Below are 18,758 nucleotides of genomic sequence, written 5' to 3'. Positions count from 1 at the left end.
TAATTTCTGGTCAATGGTGACCTCCCGAGGGTATTGATGGAGCAGGATTGATGGTAATTACATTGAATGTCAAAGGGGATTCTCTCGTTGGAGATAATCATTGATGGCACTTGTATGTTGCAAATGTTACTTGCCACTTATCAGCCCAAGCCTGAATGTTGTCCAGGGCTTGCTGTATGTGGGTGCGGACTGCTTCATTATCTGAGGAGTTGCGAATGGAACTGAACACTGTGCAATCATCAACAAACATCCCCATTTTTGACCTTATGATTGAGGGAAGGTCATTGATGTAGCAGCTGAAGATGGTTGCACCTAGGCTATTGCCCTGACGAACTTCTATAGCGATGTCCTGGGGCTGAGAGGATTGCCCTCCAACAATCAGAACCATCTCCCTTTGTGCTCTGTATGACTCCAGCCAGTGGAGAGATTTCCTCCTAATTCCCATTGACTTCAATTTTACTAAAGCTCCTTGATGCCACACTCAGTCAAATGCTTCCTTGATGTCAAAGGCAGTCACTCTCACCTCACCTGGAATTCAGCTCTCTTGGAAACATAGAAACATAGAAAATAGGTGCAGGAGTAGACCATTCGGCCATTCGAGCTTGCACCACCATTCAATAAGATCATGGCTGATCACTCACCTCAGTATCCCTTTCCTGCTTTCTCTCCATACCCCTCTTGTCTATGTTTGGACGAAGGCTGTGTAATGAGGTCAGGAGCTGAGTGATCCTGGCAGTACCCAAACTGAGCATCGGTGAGCAGGTTATTGGTGATTAAGTGCCGCTTGATAGCATGTCGACGACACCTACCATCACTTTGGTGATGATTGAAAGTAGACTTATGGGGCGGTAATTGTCCTGCTTTTTGTGGACCGGACATACCTGGGCATTTTTCCACTTTGTCAGGTAGATATCAGTGTTGCAGCTGTACTGGAACAGCTTGGCTAGAGGTGCGGCTAGTTCTTGAGCACAAGTCTTCAGGATTACAGCTGGGATGTTGTCGGGATGCATAGCCATTGCTGTGTCTAGTGCGCTCAGCTGTATTTTTGATATCACATGGAGTGAATCAAATTGGCTGAAGACTGGCTTCTGTGATGGTGGGGACTTCAGGAGGAGGCTGAGATGGATCTTCCACTCGGCACCTCTGGCTGAAGATGGTTGCAAATGGTTCAGCCTTGTCTTTTGCACGCATGTGCTGGGCTGCGCCCTCATTGTGGAGCCTTCTCCTCCCGCTAGTTGTTTAATTGTCCACCACCATTTACGACTGGATGTGGCAGGACTGCAGAGCTTTGATCTGATCCGTTGGTTATGGGATCACTTGGCTCTCTCCATAGCATGCTCCTTCCGTTGTTTAGCATACACGTAGTTCTGTGTTGAAGCTTCACCAGGTTGGCATCTTATTTTTAGGTACACCTAGTGCCGCTCATGGCATGCTGTTCTATACTCCTCATTGAAGTAGAGTTCGTCCCTGGCTTGATGGTAATGCCGGGCCATGAGGTTGCAAATTGTGGTGGAATGCAATTCTGCTCCTTCAGTTGGCCCACAGCACCTCATGGATGCCCAGTTTTGAGCTGCAGGATCTGTTCTGAATCTATTCCATGTAGTACGGTGCTGGTGCCACACAACACGACGGAGTCCTCGGTGTGAAGATGGGACTTTGTCTCCACAAGGACTGTGCGGTGGTTACTGCTACCAATACTGTCATGGATAGATGCGAGATTGGTGAGGTTGAGATCAAGTATGTTTTTGCCTTTTGTTTCTCTCACCACCTGCTGCTGCCTGGTCTGCCAGCTCTATTCTTCAGGACTCGGCCAGTTTGGTCAGTACCGAGCCACTCCTGGTGATAGACATTGAAGTCCCCAACCCAGAGTGCATTCTGTGCCCTTGTTACCCTCAGTGCTTTTGCCAAGTGGTGTTCAACATGGAGGAGTACTGATTCATCAGCCAAAGGATGGCAGTAGGTGGTAATCAGCAGGATGTTTCCTTGTCCATGTTGTCCTGATGCAATGAGACTTCATAGCATCTGGAGTAAATTTTGAGGACTTGCAGGCCCACTCACTCCCGACTGTATGCCACTGTGCCACCACCTCTGGTGGGTCTGTCTGGCGGTGGAACAGGACACACCCAGGGATGGCGATGGAGGAGTTTGGGAAATTGGCTGAAAGGTATGATTCTGTGAGTATGACTATGGCAGGTTGTTGGTTGACTAATCTGTGGAACAGCTCTCCCAATTTTGGCACAAGTCCCCAGATATTATTGAGGAGGACTTTGCAGGGTTGATTGGGCTGGATGCGCCTTTGTGTTGTCCGAATCTGGTGCTTAGGTCGATGCCGGGTGGACTGTGCGATTTTAATTTTTATTATTGTTTTTTGTAGCCATTTGATGCAACTCTCGATAAACTCTAGATTGCAAGGGCGCAATTAAAAACGATATTGGGAAAGCAAAGAGAGAGCATGAAAGAATATTGGCAAGTAAAATCGGGGAAAACCCAAAGATGTTTTATAAATACATTAAGAGCAAGAAGATAACTAGAGAACGAGTGGGGCCTATTTGAGACCATAAAGGAAATCTGTGTGTGGAGGCAGAAGACGTGGGTAGGATTCTTAATGAATACTTTGCATCTGTTTTCACAAAAGAAAGGGGTGATGACGACTTTGCAATAAGGGAGGAGAAGTGTGAAATATTAGATGAGATACACACTGTGAGAGGAAATATTAAGGTGCTTAGCAACTTTGAAAGTGGATAAGTCCCCAGGCCCGGATGAAATGTATCCCAGGCTTTTAAGTGAAGCAAAAGAGGAAATAGCAGAGGCTCCGACCATCATTTTCCAATCCTTTCTGGCTACAGGTGCGGTGCCAGAGGACTGGAGGACTGCTAATGTTGTACATTTGTTTAAAAAGGGATAAAGGGATAGATCGAGTAATTACAGGCCAGTCAGTCTAATCTTGGTGATGGGAAAACTATTGGAAAAAATCCTGAGGTACAGAATAAATCTTCATTTGGAAAGCTATGGATTAATTAAGGACAGTCAGCGTGGATTTGTCAAGGGAGGGTCGTGTCTGACTAACTTGATTGAATTTTTCGAGGAGGAACCAGGATGAGGGTAGGGCGTATAATGCAGTGTATATGGATTTTCACCAAGCTTTTGATGAGGTCCCTCATGGCAGACTGGTCATGAAAGTAATAGCTCATGGGATCCAGGGCAAAATGGCAAGTTGGATCCAAAATTGGCTCGGAGGCAAGAAGCAAAGGATAATGGTTGATGGGTGATTTTGTGGATGGAAGGCTGTATCCAGTGGGGTTCTGCAGAGCTCAGTGCTGGGTCCCTTGCTTTTTGTGGTATATATCAATGGCTTGGATTTAAATGTTGGCGGTATGATTAAGAAGTTTGCAGATGACACTAAAATAGGCTGTGTGGTTGATGATGAGGAGAAAGTTGCGGACTGCAGGAAGATATCAATGTACTGGTCAGGTGGGCAGAACAGTGGCAAATGGTATTCAATCCGGATAAGTGTGAGGTAATGCATTTGGGGAGGTGCTCTTCGTCTTAAGTGGTCCCTCGTATCGAGGATGACTTGCTTCCACGCCAAAAAGGGATGAATTCACAGGTGTTTCAGTTGAAGGCCCTAATATTCCAGGTCACGGACTACATGTTGAAGTGTGGAAGATGCCTGTGCGTGGATTTTTTTTAACATGGTGGCCATTGCACACCAGCCACCACATGGGCTTGACAGAGCTAGGTCTTGGTCCAGTGGCAAAGATTAACCAAGACGACTAGAGAGCAGCTTTGCTGCACGGACCTAGTGCGCACACATATTGCTGGTGGGCTGGCCCGTGCTGCCCCTGGGGCCCATGCCTTTCCTGGGCCCCCGAACTTATGCCTCTCCTGGGACCCGATCACTTTGCTCTGCAATCTCTCGCCGCTCTTTTGCCCCGACCTCGCTGCACATGCTGTACCCGCCCATGCTCCAATCACCGACCTGGATTATGGTGACATCCAATCCAGTCACCCTCTTCACTGCCAACGCCCTCCTGCACCAGTTCGTGCTGCTCCCTGGAGTGGTACGCTCCTTTTAAGGCCCCGACCTGCCGCAGATGGTCCTCGCAGGTCGGGGCCGCGCTGGAAGATCAAACAAGGCAAGGGGAATACACATTAAATGGTAAGACACTGAAACGTGTAGTGGCACAAAGGGACCCTGGGAGTGCAGGTGCACAGATCCCTGAAGGTAGCAGGCCAGGTAGATAAGGTGGTTAAGAAGGCATATGGAATACTTGCTTTTATAAGTTGAGGCATGGAATACAAGAACAAGGAGGTTATGCTGGAACTGTATATAAAAAAAACTGGTCAGGCTGCAGCTGGAGTAATGTGTGCAGTTCTGGTCACCACATTGCAGGAAAGATGTGATTGCACTGAAAGGGTGCAGAGGAGATTTACATGAATGCTGCCTGGACTGGAGAATTTTGAGAGTAAAATTGGAGATGCTGGGTCTGTTTTCTTTGGAGCAGAGGAGGCTAAGGGGAGACCTGATTGAGGTGTATAAAATTATGAGGGTCCTGAATAGAGTGGATAGGAAGGATTTGTTTCCCTTGGCAGAGGGGTCAACAACCAGCGGGCATAGATTGAAAGTAATTGGGGGGAGATTTGGAGGAGATATGAGGAGAAATTTCTTCACCCAGAGGGTGTTGGGGATCTGGAACACTCTGCCTGAAAGGGTGGTAGAGGCAGAAAATCTCACCGCATTTGAAAGATACTTGGATGTGCACGTGAAGTGCCGTAATCTACAGGGCAATGGACCAAGAGCTAGAAAGTGGGATTAGGCTGGATAGGTCTTGGTCAGCCTGCGTGGACACAATGGGCTGAAATGGCCTCCTTCTGTGCTGTAAATTTCTATGACTCTCTGCTTGCTGAGCCATTTCAGATGGCAGTTTAGAGTCAACCACGCTGATAAATATTAAGGTCACTTAAATTTACATTGTGTAAACTCAGTCATTCATGTTACATATGCTCTGAGCACCTGTCTTTTGTGTATTGGAAAGAATTCCCGGTGACCCTTGCACAATTTCACATGTGCAGTAACAGGAAATGGATGAAATATTCCTGTTAGAAATTCCCTTAAATCACCGAAGACAAGAATTTTATGTGAACAACTGCAGGGACATACGTAATATTGTTTTTCATTTTTACCGCCAAGTACAATGTTGGACTGATGTAATCTGTTGAGCTTTTACAGGTTAAAATACTTATAATTTAAAGAGCACTTGGGAGCATGGAAAACAATTTAAAATTAAGTAATACTACGATAATCCATTCATAAAGGCCAGGTTATTGTCCACAAGGGACCAATTATCCTTTGGAATCTTCTGCTGAAGAAGTGAACATAAGCAATTACAGCACAGTTATTGCGAATGAATCCTCTTTTCTCTCTCGATCTTGCACAATCTTTCTCTTGAATCAAACTGTCCTGAAATTCAGCAGTAGCCCGAAATTGGAAAATTTAGCAGTTTTTAAATTGTATTTTTTTGGTACTCTGCATTAACAACAATATCATAATAAAATCACGTTATTAATGAGTTACCAATGAGGCATAATAATAAAAAAAAGGAAGCAAAACTGATCTGATTTGAACTAATTCTTATCTGAGAGACTCCACATAAGCTAAGCAACTTTTAACACACAATATCAGATGTGAGACATGATGGGCTGGATTTTCGGTTGGATTGCTCCTCTGTGTCTCAAAATGCCTACAGCCCAGGCGGCCAGCTTCCAGCGCCCTGCCGAGAAATTTGATGCCGGTTTTGCGGTGGCACAAAACACTACCGCCTTGCTCTGTAGTTTAATTATTATGACGTCAGTCGTTGTGCAATATCTCGCTAGCACCCCGGTTGCTAAATTAGGTGGAAACGCCGCATTTAACATCCGCCCCACGTCACGCTTGAAAAACCAGGCGGTCCCACGGTCGATTAGGCACTATTTGCAGCGTATTTAAAGTGAGGGAGGAGGATCCTAAATAGGAGGTCACATTGAGTGCAACGATTGTGCACAGCACGCTGCGTGAACCTCTGACTTTAAAGCGGCAGATTTATCTGCCATTACAGGGTCCTTACAACTTAACTTAAAATTATTTAATGGAGGCATTACTAGTTCGTCAGTGTCGCCTACTCCATGCTCTTGTTGGGTGGCGTCAAGATAGAAAGGCTGTTGGCCATGTCGGGCCATGAATGAAGAGAGGCCATAGATGCCTGGCCAGGAGGCCTCACTTTCCCCCCCCCACCGCGTGTTTACAGGCAGCAACGCTCATACCTCCAGCTCTCTGAGGAGCAGTGTGTGAGAAGGCTGTGCTTCTGAAAGAAAGTGCTTGCAGAGATATGCCATCATCTACAGGCAGACCTGCAGCCTCACATTGATTGGCACCAGGACTGCGCTGCCCATCGCAGTGAAGGTCACTGTGGCGCTGGCCTTCTATGCCTCCTGCTCCTTCCAGGCTGCATCAGGGGACATATGCAGCATATCTCAATACGCTGCACATTGCTGCATTCGGCATGTCACAAAGGCTCTCTACGCCGCAGAATGGACTTCATAACATTCCCAATGAGCAGGGAGAGCCAGAATGAATGGGCATGTGGGTTTGGCACGATTGCGGGCTTCCTGAGGGTTCAAGGAGCCATTGCACACACGTGGCCTTGTAAGCATCATTCGACAATGCAGAGGTATTCAGAAACCGAAAGGGACCATTCCCTAAATGCGCAGCTGGTGTGCGACCACACGCAGTGAATGCCTGTCATCCAGGGAGCACACAATGCTTTCATCCTGCGTGAGAACAGTGTGTTATGATTGTTTCGGCCACCACGGGAAGGACGTGGCTGGCTGCTCAGGGACAAAGGATATGGCCGAGCCACTTGGGTTATGACCACCCGCTGCACCCCCACCACACAAGCGGTACATCGCTACAATGATAGCCTTGCGGCCACACGCAACACCATCGAGCATACAATAGGGGTGCTCATTGCAGTGTTTCCGATGCCTGGACTGCTCTGGAGGCAGCCTTCAATACACCCCTCAACAGGTGTCGAAATTAATTGTGGTGTGCTGCATGCTACATAACTTAGCCATCATGAAGGGCCAGGCATTTCCAGCGGAGTTTGCTGCCCCACCTCCTCAGGAGGAGGAGGATGAGGACGAGGAACAGGAGCCTGATGAGATCCCGAATGGCCAGCCACACCAGGAGGAGCACCATCCACGGTAGAGGCAGCGTGGCGATGCTGCCGGTGCAAGAGCCGCATGTCAGCCGCAAGGCTGCTCGAGTGCTGCTGTGTGTGTGGGGCAGACAGGAAGGCCCAGCTGTGGACTCCACCACCTCCGCATCGGCGGCAGTAGTCTGGGATAGCTGGATTTAGGTGCAAAGGCGGAGTGGCAGTGGTGGGAGCTGGAATGCCGTCATCTTGAGGATCCATTTCCAGGGACCCACTGCCACTCACACAGAGCGCAGCATATGGAGCACGATATGTGAGCACAACTTGCTGGCCTGCTTTGTCAACGTCACTTCCCCATCGGACTATGGGGAACACAGAGAGGATGGCAGTGGTTAATGATTGCTTGGCATCACATTGAGACTGACTCAGAGCACACTGAGCCTGAAACGCAGCAGTCTGCATCACATCACAAAGTTCTTGCATGAGCCTTTGATGCGATTGCTGCTGCCCCACGTCAGCCATGGCACACGCCATCCCCTCTGGGACTCCACTATCGCTCGTCGAGCCCATCTCCCTCTGAGTGGGCAAGAATGGTCTCATTGGACTCCTGAGATGCACAGGCAGTGCTTGAGGCAGCCTCCGCCACACTCACAGCAAGTGCACCGATGCTCTGCGGGACCCTCTCCAATGCACCCATGAGATCGCAGCACATTTGCGTGGTCTCCCTGGACATAGCCACCAAGTTCAGGTCCACGTCTGCCTATCTTTCAGCGGGATTCTCTGGGAAGCTGGGTTCTGAGCTTCCCCATACTGCTGGGCGTTGCTGTAGGCCACTGGGGCAAGGAACCTCTGGCTCCTCAAACCCCTCAAATTCAGGTTTTTCCACCGATGTGGTGTCCCCACTCGGTGGGACTGATCGCGTCTCCCGCTCAGTGAGCACACTGTCGTCCCCTCCCTTGTCATGTCCCCTGTCGCCTGATGTTGACGGTTCAGAGCCAGGCTGCTGTGCTTCTGGCTGATCATCTGTAAGCACAAAGGAACAGACGTGTGATTAGCAGCAGGGGAGGGAGATAAGAGGAAGGTGGCATTGGACATCCAGATGTAAAGGTAGTAGGTCGGCCACTTGATATCAGAGGTCAAGGAACTCGCATAAATCGCACACCATTCACATACCGTCACTGTCCATAGGGGGCTCTGCCTCTCTGTCGTCACGGCGTGAACTGGGGGTGCCCATGAGGGCTGACACTCGCTGCTCCACCTCAGTGAGGTCCTGAAGATCAGGATTCCACCTCCGGTACCCTGCTGCTCCAGGCGATTATGAGCCAATTTTCTCTACAATAAGAACGAGAAGAAGGTGTAGGGAAGTGTGCAGCTCATCATGTGGCACATGTGCCTTCCATAGTAGAGTAGCTGCTACTGTCGAAGTGTAAAGATGTGCATTATAATATGCATGGCTGCGCACAGAGTATGTGGGAAGGCTGGGAGGAGGTTTAGAGCCACCTAGCATTGCGGCTAAGGGTGACGTTTGGCAAACGTATATCAAGAGTCAAAGGGTAATGCGAGAAGAGACAAGAATGAATAAGGCGCCGCCTGAATGCGCAGGGCATGACTGGTGAACTGAGCCTCCAGCTTTCAGGTGGCTTCACCAACCCATACCCTGGCCTGGAACACATAGAGAAGGGGCAGCTTCCTCAAAGACTTTACATTGTGTGAGGCAGTGATCTTGCAACCACGGCAGTAGTGCATTAATGTGAAAGGTACTCTCCCTGACGACCCTCGTGAGGTCGTTAAACTTCTTGCGAGATTGGGTCACAGATCGAGGAACCGTGTCTCTCGCAGAGACCTCCTGTGCTATCTCCCTTCAAATACTCCAAAAAAACTCTTGGCATGGGCCTCCTTCCTCCAGTAAGATGCAAGGCAGGCCACATCCTCTCTATAACCTGTATCAGTGCCTCCGTGGCCGTGGATGAAAGGCAGCGTGCTCTTTGGCGTCCTTCCCGCTCCTCCATTTTCCCGCTCTGCTCAAGGTGCACAGGTGGAACTGCGCATGCGCAAACTTATAGTGCCACACCCTAAACATTCGGCTGGGCTCGGGAACTATAGCGGGCCTCTGCGCATGCGCAATTAAACTTGCATTTTTTGCACTATGGTTTTGTATGTAACAACTGATTTCGCACCCCTGATCAACGTAGCTGGATTTCGGGCGAATTTCTGGGACGGAGCTGCAAACATTTATAGGTCGCAGCTATACTTACTGCCACGCCGTGAATAATGCCACAACAGGGCTCATTTGTGCCCTGTTTAGCACCTGGGCGGGATGCAAAAATTTTTTTTTTTGGCGTAAAGTGAGGCGCACAACATTTTGGGCCCAGGCAGAACTTTCGGCAGTGATTTTGCGGCGGCGCGAAAAGATGCTTTCAGCGTTTGGATGACATCAATTGGCATGCAGTGCTGTGCTAGCATCCTGGGTGGAACTTTCGAGCATATCGTCTGATTTGGCGTCCGCCCAGGAACCCGCCAGCAAAAAGCAGTTGGACCCAGGCCGCACCCGGCGCTAATGGCTCCATCTTTAAAAAGGATCTTTAAAATACCATCTTTAAATCTAATCCAACCTTCTGTTGAATAATTCGTTAAAGAAAAAATAATGCTGCTTTTAATGGCATTTAATGGTGCTCTGCTTGTCACTTGAATTTATAGCCCGAGATCTTGTGTCAGACTGATTTGAAACACCACTCCAATGCTGCATAACTGCACCAATCTGACATTATAGTGATGTTTGTTTGGCAATGCTTAAGGCTCCTTTCCAATCGATGTCTCATGCAGCTCATAAATTGTGCCTGTTTTATTTAAGTTTTAAAGAGCAAGAAATCTCAGTTGTCCACTTTTCATTTCCTTTTTGCACCCTCCTTAGCTTTCCTCCATTCCCTTGTCTAGCCTCCATAGAACTGGCTGTTTGGGGATGGATAGGGAAAGGCACGGCCAGGTGTGCAGCCTCTTCTCACTCAGCATCCATACGAGTGCGCTTTCCAGAAGGGTCACTAAATCATCTGTCATTGTCTTTGGGGCATAAGCCAATTATATAGTGGCCATTGCTGTCTTGACTAATTCACTATCGAAAAAGATTGGGAGAAGAAGGCTGCGTTTTTCATACTGAAGTTTTATGTGAGTTTATAGTGTGTTTTAAAGGACATTTTAAAAGATGGGGGCTATATTATGTCAGCCATTATTCTTGGCTGTTATATTTATACGGCGTCGAGCTGCAAGAAATCTTATTGATCATTTTGAACGTAATCAAGGAGGTCGCAGACTTATGGGGAGAAGACCTTACCCCCCCAACGAGTTTATAGGGAACAGCACTCATACATACAGCTCTGTGAGGCACAGTGCGTTAGAAGGCTGTGCTTCCACAAAGAGATGGTCACAGAGATATGCCACCTCATAAAGGCAGACCTACAGCCTACCGGCGGCAATAGGCCTGCACTGTCCATCGAGATGAAAGTGACTGCCGCACTTGCTTTCTTTGCCTCTGATTCCTTTCAGGTATCAGCAGGGGTCATATGCTCTATCTCGCAGCACGCTACACATTGCTGCATTTGCCAGATGACTTTTGCACTGTATGCACGCAGGCTGGACTTCATAAACTTCCTAATAACCAAGGAGACCCAGAATGAGAGGGCTGTAGGCTTTGGACGATTTGCTGGCTTCCCCAATGTTCAGGGTGCCAGTGACTTTACGCACATCGCCCAGTGAACACCTTTAAACAATCCAGAGGTTTACCGAAACCGAAAGGGATTCCACTCCATGGACATACAGATTGTCTGCGACCATAGTCAGCACATCATGGCAGTCAATGCCCAATATCCAGGGAGCATCCATGATGCTTTCATCTTGCGTGAGAGCACTGTTTCAGGCCTGTTCCAGCGTCAACCACAAGCCCAGAGCTGGATGCTGGGAGACACAGGTTATGGCCTCGTCACCTGGCTCATGACCCAGGAGAGGAGGATGAGGAAGATGGGGAATAGGAGCCTGGCGAGGAACGCATGCCCACACCACCTCCACCACAACCACAGGGGCGGCATTGTGGAAATTTCGCCGCTGCAACAGCCTTATGTCAGCAGCTCATAATTGAATGCTTTGCTTGAAGAGTGAATGGCACATTTGACTGTTGCCTGGCCACTCTATCTCACAATGTTGATTATTTCCCCTCTCGTTCTGCAAATGAAACACTACACGGGAATGGTTAAGATGAACAACCGATTTTATGAAAAATGTAAACTTTTAGAACTTTGTAAACATAATTTTGAAGCATTGAAACTTTATTAAACATTCTGAACTTTTATAACTTTATATAAACATAATTGGAAAACGTTTAAAACTTTAATAAAATAACAACAAAACAACAACCCCTGCCCCAACCATCTTTTACCACCGACTCTTTCCTCCCCTCCCCCCCCCACCTTGCCTGATGCCCCGACCCAAAGTGGCAGCAAGGGTTCGAGTTCATGCAGCAAGGTGGCCAGAGTCCTGCTGTATTGGGAGAGAGACATTGGAGACGCCATCTGGGGATGAACTGGAGAAGCTCGTGGTATGGAAGGCCTGGCTTCTGACTGGCCCGCCTCTTGATTGGCGTCGTCAGTCACAGGTGATGTGGGTCTGGGTGTCACACCGGGGACTCCAGTGTCGCTGTTGGAGACCATCAGCCTCGCGTGGGTATTGATGGTCTCACAAGTTTCATGGCTCGCACCGACAATTTGTGACCCTACCTCCGTAATGGTCGCAGTGAGTTTGTCGATGCTCGCGGGAATCCTACCCAGGACATCAAAGAGCTGTCGGGTGAGCTGGACGCTCTCCCTGGATAGTCCCACCATGCCCAGTTCCATGTCTGCCTGTCTGTCAACAGACCGACTTTGCCGACTCACCCTCTGGAGAAATGGCATATGGGATTCGACCCTAGAACTGTGTTGCTGCACACCACTAGTCCCAGGAGCCTCGGAGGTGTCAAATGTGGGATCATCCTCAGACGACATGTTTGCCAGTGGCAAAAGAGGTGTCAAGCGCATCAGTCCTGCCGCAATAGGCTCATCACTGGTCTCCTCCTCCTCCTCCTCCTCCCCCCCCCCCCCCCCCCTGTCCACATGATGGCCTGATGTGGAGGGTTCTTGAGAGGGATGTGGCGCCTGTGACTGGTCATTTGGAAGTAGAAAGCAACAGGCGAGTGGTTAGCAGCAGGGGAGGGGTCAGGATGACATGAGGAAGGTCACATAGCATTGGCTCATTTGAAGGACCGCTGCTATTCCATTATATGTAGTCCACAGACACCACATGACACTACTCCAACCCTAGTCCACAGACACTGCATCACATTGCCCCAGCCCAGCCCAGGGAGTGTGCAGGACTTAGCCTCACTTTCCAATCTGGGTTCAGCAGCCTCACCGGCAGGTGCCCGACCGGAGATGTCGATGAGGCCTGCCACTCGCTCTTCAATGTCAGTGAGGGCAGGGTGTGAGCTGGACCATCGCCTGTGCGCCGCTGCTCCCGCCGATTGTGCACCGCCTTTGCCTGCAAAGATGAAAATGGGAATGTTTTCCAGAGGTTAGCCACCAAAGCACTTATATCATACTGTGTGAATGTAATGTTTATTGGCCTAGGAGGTTGCATGTGTTGTGGCACACACAGAGAGCCACCAAAGTACTTATACCATAGTGCCTGAATGTAATAGAGTCCTCTGTTTAATGACCTTTGAATTTGCACATGGTTCATCAGGAGGTCATCGAAGTGTGGGAACGTATGAGATCTCCGAAAGCATTCTTAATAATGTGTAAAGATCATTCATGGCAAATAGGATGCCAAACTAAGCCGACCTATGTGTCATGCATTTTAGGAGGCAACCCACAGAGTGCTCAGAGTCAGCAACAGCATCAGAACAAATAATGTGTCTGATTTATAATTTCAGTAATGAAGAAGTGCACGAATTAAAATGGTACTCACTCTGACGACCCTGGTGAAATCGTGAAATTTCTTTTGACACTGGGTGCTACTTCGAATCACAGTGTCGGAGGCAGAGACCACCTCAGCTATTTTCATCTATATCTTGTTAAGCATTGTTGGGAGGTGTCTAGATCCACCCCTCCTATACAACTGATCCCTTGTCCTCTCCACAGCCCCAACTAGAGCCTCGTTTGCCTCTGGTGTGAATCTCCTTGTATGCTGTCTGGACTCCTCAATCATGATGTGCTCCTCAATTATCAAATTCAAAAGTAGAATGGCTGATTCAGCCCTGGGTGTGTACAGCGCATGCGCATGGTCGCTCCATTTGCGATCGGACAACTGACCAGAAGCGCAGGAAGGAAGAAACCAAAAAAGTTTGCGCATGCGCAGAAGGGACGATTTTTTTCGGCTCCGGTGCACAAAATCTGTTGTGTAACGCTGGAGTTGGCGCTTTGTGCTAACGCTAACCCGGCGCTAAAAAAAAAATCTTCCGCCGATTTGCCCCGGAAACGGGCGAAATCGCAAAAACCCGAAAATCCAGCCCTTAATGTTTGCAGGGTTAGAAATATAGCCTTGTTCAACAAAAGCAACTATTGACACCGGAATAGATCACTTAAGAAGCTAAACCAATCGTGTTGACAAATTTGTAGTGATTAAGAGATGTTTATGTTTTTCTTTTAATGTGATTTTGGTGAATTAAAATTTTTTTGAGGTGCCCTTTGCTGAATGAAAGTAGCTTTTTCTTAACCTTGTCTAGCCCGATCCTTATTGTTGAATCAAAATAATATTCTGCATCTGTTCTGAGCGAGTTAGTTTTAACTGGAATATCAGTTCAAAAGTGAAATATCTTACAGCTGAAAATTTGGGGCAAAAAATCTTTTTCTTATTGAACTTAGGTCTTTGAAAAATTCACAAAGGAATCTACATCATTGCTGGATGAACTAGCTTTAATTAATAATGGATCCGAGAGAGCCAATCAACAGGAGAAAGAAAGGTAGGAAGAAAATGTGTACATGATGATTTGTAGTTTCATAAGTACTTGTGATGTTTGTTAATCTTTACAGTCTTGTCTAATTATCCTAACTCAGCCTCAGATTTTTTTTAATTTGCTAATTGTCGCACTGCTTTTTCCTTTTGGATTTGGATGTTTTCTATTAATCTTGAAAGTTTATGGGCTCAATTTCCCCCAATTATCTGCACCGTTTTTTTTGGCGTAAATTATAATATCCAAGTTTCCCCAAAGTTTCTGCGCCGGCATAATTTACTTAAATACGATGCTTTTAGGTTAGTGGTTTTTTTTGTGTCATGGGGGGTGGGTAACCTGATGTCTGCGCCAGTTTTTCAGATTTAAGCACTTTTGGCCAACTTACATTTTTCCGAGGACAGCGTATGTGACCACTCCCAAAAAATCTTCGGGGCACTTAAGAAAAACCAGTGCACATTAAAAAATCGGTGCAGAAAGACGCCATTGTTTTTAGGCGAAGTTTAGGAGGGAGTCAAGAAGGCAAGGAATATGCATCATGAAGCTTAATTGTTTCAAAGTCAAAAGGGAGAAATTGGAAGTCTAACGCAATTATTTAATTTTTGATTTTTTTCAAAGTACCACGCCACCACCAAACGTCTCCTCACTGGGCTCGAGGGTCGGAGCGTCGACCGACAGAATTGCTCCCTCGCCCGGACACAGGCTCAGGGTTCAGCTTCAAAAGAAGCCCGAGGGGAGGGGAGTGGAGTAGAAGCCGAACTGAAGGGATGAAAACCCTTATACATACAGCAGCTTCAAAAGAAGCCCGGGGGGTGGGGCGGGTGGGTGGTGGTGTGTTCGCCGAGCCCCTGTGTCTGGGTGAGGGAGCGATTCTGCTGGCCGACCCTCGAGCCTGGTGAGGAGACATTCGGTCAGTGGTGGGGTAGTCGTTTGGGGAAAAAAATGAAAGAATTGTATTAGACTTCGTTGCCCCAAATGTCTTCATTGAATTCCTAGCTTCTCGTTCTAAGCAAGCCTATTGCGCATGCACAGACCAGAGTGTGGTCCATACTAGGGCCTCGACTTTGGGGGGGAGGGAGGGAGAGAGGGAGAGGGAGAGAGAGAGAGAGAGAGAGAGAGAGAGAGGAAAGAAGGCTTAAGTTCTTTGTCCTGCGGTTTTGAGCTTCTTGCAAAAGTACAATTTAATTATGGGGGCAATATTGACAATGCCATACCTCGTGCAAGCCTTCTGCATGAAGGTGCTGTGGAGGAGATGATTGATTAGACATCATCGCATGATGAACCTCGGAGCACGTAGGATGATGGGCAGGAGGCCTTATCCACATCGGGTATATCGAGACAGGCGTTCATACCTGTGTGAGAAGATGGCATTTCTGCAAAGTAGTTGTAACCGAGATCTGTGAGTTAGTAAAAGCAGACCTGCAACCTAGAAGCGTCAGGAGGACTGCTTTGTCAGTTAAAGTAAAGGTTACAGCTGCACTTTCATTCTATGCATCTGGATCATTCCAGGCCGCAACTGGGGATGTGTGCGCCATTTCTCAACATGCAACACATATCTGCATTGGTGACAGCTGAACTATATGCTCGGAGAAATTACTACTTAAAGTTCCCCATGACCGCTCAGGCAATGCGAGACAGGGCTGTGGGCTTCTCCAGGATTGCTGGCTTCTCAAAGGTGCAGGCTGCGTTGATTGTACCAACATCGCCTTGAAAGCACCTTTGGAGGATTCCGAGATGTACAGGAACAGAAAAGGCTTCCACTCCGTGAATGTGCAGCTTGTCTGTGACGACATGCATCGCATCATGTAAGTTGATGCAATATACCCTGGGAGCACCCATGATGCGTTCATCCTACGTGAGAGCGCTATATCTGCCATGTTTCAGCAGCAGCCAGAAGGGCAGAGCTGGCTGCTGGGAGACAAAGGGTATGGTCTCACCACCTGGCTCATGGCGCCCCTACACGTAACCCAGATGGAAGCTGACTGGAAATACAACATGTCACACATTGCGACTTGCAGCATAATGGAGAGGACCATTGACATCTTGAAACAACGTTTCCGATGCCTGGATCATTCCGAAGGCTACTTGCAATACTCCCCTGAGATTGTCGGTCAGTTCACTGTTGTGTGCTGCATGCTGCATAACTTAGCCATCATGAGGCAACAGCACCTGGTAGTAGAAGACCCACCTGAGGTGAGAGTGGCTGATAATGAGGAGGAACATACAGATGATGAGGGGGAGGAGGAAGCCATGCAACTACCTGACCCTGGAGCACGATGACAGAGGAGGGCGGGCCGTTGTGCCCCTTTACTGATTGCTCGAGCCTTGTGCCAGCAACTCATCCGTGAACGCTTTGCTGTCGAAAGGCTCAGCTGCAACTATTCCAAATGGACGATGTTTACTGTTTGGACCTGTTCTGTAATGTTGTGTTGTGTTAATGGAACAAATAATAGAAATTGTTCTTCTTTAGTTCAAAATGTTGTGTTGGTAATGGAACAAATAATAGACATGATTCAGTTATAATTTAAAATAGATTTTATTCAAAAGTTTAACGAACACTTGTTTATACTTGACTTTAATAAAAATATTCTTGTAAAACTTTAAAGTTTTCAATTAAGATCACTTACAAACTTTTAAACTTGTAAATTTACATCACTTACAAAAAACGTTTAATGTGAACAGTTACAACAGTAACAACAACAATAATAACAACAACAGCAGCAAAGAAAGGTACACCCATCTCTCCTCCACCTTATTCTAAGACCGCCCACTGCACTTGGCCTTGGGGACTTCACCCTGGCGCAGCGTTTCTCGGGTTGGGACCAAGCTTATTCTTTTGAGCATCTTGGGTAATGCTTACTTGTTGATGGGGGGGGGGGGGGGCGTGGGCAGGCGGTAATGTGGAAGACCCGGCTTGGGCCTCTTCAGAGGCGGGTCTGGGGATTGGAGTGGGAGTGGCAGTTGATTCTGTCAATGGCCGCGGGGTGTGGGCGTGTTCCCTTATTGCAGCAGCTAACTCCGACATTCCCTCCCTCATGTACCCTGACAGTGTCTCCACTACCTGCAACATTCCTTCCCTCATGTGCCCGGACAGTGTTCCCATTTCTCATGAGCATGTTGTTACTTCTCCCAACAATACCTCATCACCCACCCCACTGATGGTGTCCAGGAGTGATTGCGTAAGGTCAATGCTCTCTGCACTCATTGCCATCATCTGAACCACATCTGTTAGATCCTGCACCTCAGGAGAGCGCTGTTAGCTCTCCTTCCACTCCTCACCCTGGGTGTGGCTCGCTGCATCCCACTGGGATCCACAGCCTCGGACTGTGAGAAACCATGGAATGTCCCAACATTTGTACCACTCAGGAAAGGGGCTGGCACCTCAATGGGCAGCACCTGCACCTCCTCCAGAGTGAGTACAACAGTGGGGGCTTCATCCTCCCCCTCCCCCTCACCCCCAAGTTCTTGGTCTGGAAGGTGGAATTGGAAGATGTTCTCCTCTTCAGGCTCGTCCGCGTCTGAATAATCTTCTGTATCGACTTCAGCCTCGTTGGGGTTGGCCTCAAGTTCTGCAAACTATAACAGAACAGACAAATGGTTAGCAGCAGAGGAGGGGCAGGGTGGCATGAGTAGGCTCACACAGCGCAGGCAGCAGGCTCATTTGAAGGTCCACGATGAATGATAGCACATTGGGCATCAACCGAAGCGTAGCTGACGGAAACCTCCCCATGGCTGGCCCGCGCAGTACTTAACATTTAGCAAAGCCAGACTGTGGAATTTGCAGGACCCTCTCCCTCGAGTGTGGGCCCAGCTTGTGCAGTGATGATTGCTTTTCTCCAGGCAGGACCCATCAAAGCAGCGACCCTCTCTTCCAAGGGTGTCAGTGGGTTCAGATTTGCCGGGCCTCCTCCTGTTCGAGTTCTTTCCCTTTTGTTGTGGGCCACCTTCCTCTGAAAAGATGAACATATAACCTTTTAGAGTGGGTGTCTTTCTGCTGGGTGGCTCATACAGATGGTCACATTTACTGCAATTTCAGTGAATAAATGAAAATGCTACCTACACTAACTACTTGACCAAAGTCCTGCCACTTTTTGCACTGGCCTCCAGACCTCTGGGTGGTCACCATTGCACAGTAATCTTATAGAAACATAGAAACATAGAAAATAGGTGCAGGAGCATTCCATTCGGCCCTTCGAGCCTGCACCGCCATTCAATGAGTTCATGGCTGAACATGCAACTTCAGTACCCCATTCCTGCTTTCTCGCCATACCCCAAGATCCCCCTAGTATTAAGGACTACATCTAACTCCTTTTTGAATATATTTAGTGAATTGGCCTCAACAACTTTCTGTGGTAGAGAATTCCACAGGTTCACCACTCTCTGGGTGAAGAAGTTTCTCCTCATCTCAGTCCTAAATGGCTTACCCCTTATCCTTAGACTATGAGCCCTGGTTCTGGACTTCCCCAACATTAATAAGAACATAAGAACATAAGAATTAGGAACAGGAGTCGGCCATCTTGCCCCTCGAGCCTGCTCCGCCATTCAACAAGATCATGGCTGATCTGGCCGTGGACTCAGCTCCACTTACCCGCCCGCTC

At 48.1% G+C, this 18,758-nt stretch overlaps 1 protein-coding gene across 6 annotated transcripts in view; it reads left to right on the top strand.

Moving 5' to 3' along the window:
- Window positions 1–18,758, top strand: part of sestd1 (SEC14 and spectrin domains 1) — a 241,966-nt gene that overhangs the window by 149,359 nt on the left and 73,849 nt on the right. For all 6 annotated transcript variants that reach the window (XM_070874797.1, XM_070874796.1, XM_070874798.1 and 3 more), the window contains one exon: window positions 14,075–14,172. In XM_070874797.1, the coding sequence (XP_070730898.1) occupies window positions 14,075–14,172 (98 nt within the window). The remainder of the gene's footprint in view (window positions 1–14,074; window positions 14,173–18,758) is intronic.

Source organism: Pristiophorus japonicus, chromosome 3, assembly GCF_044704955.1.
Source record: "Pristiophorus japonicus isolate sPriJap1 chromosome 3, sPriJap1.hap1, whole genome shotgun sequence".
NCBI classification, from domain to species: Eukaryota; Metazoa; Chordata; class Chondrichthyes; family Pristiophoridae; genus Pristiophorus; species Pristiophorus japonicus.
Note: the sequence above shows the minus strand (reverse complement) of the source record. Positions and strands in the feature narration are given on the sequence as shown.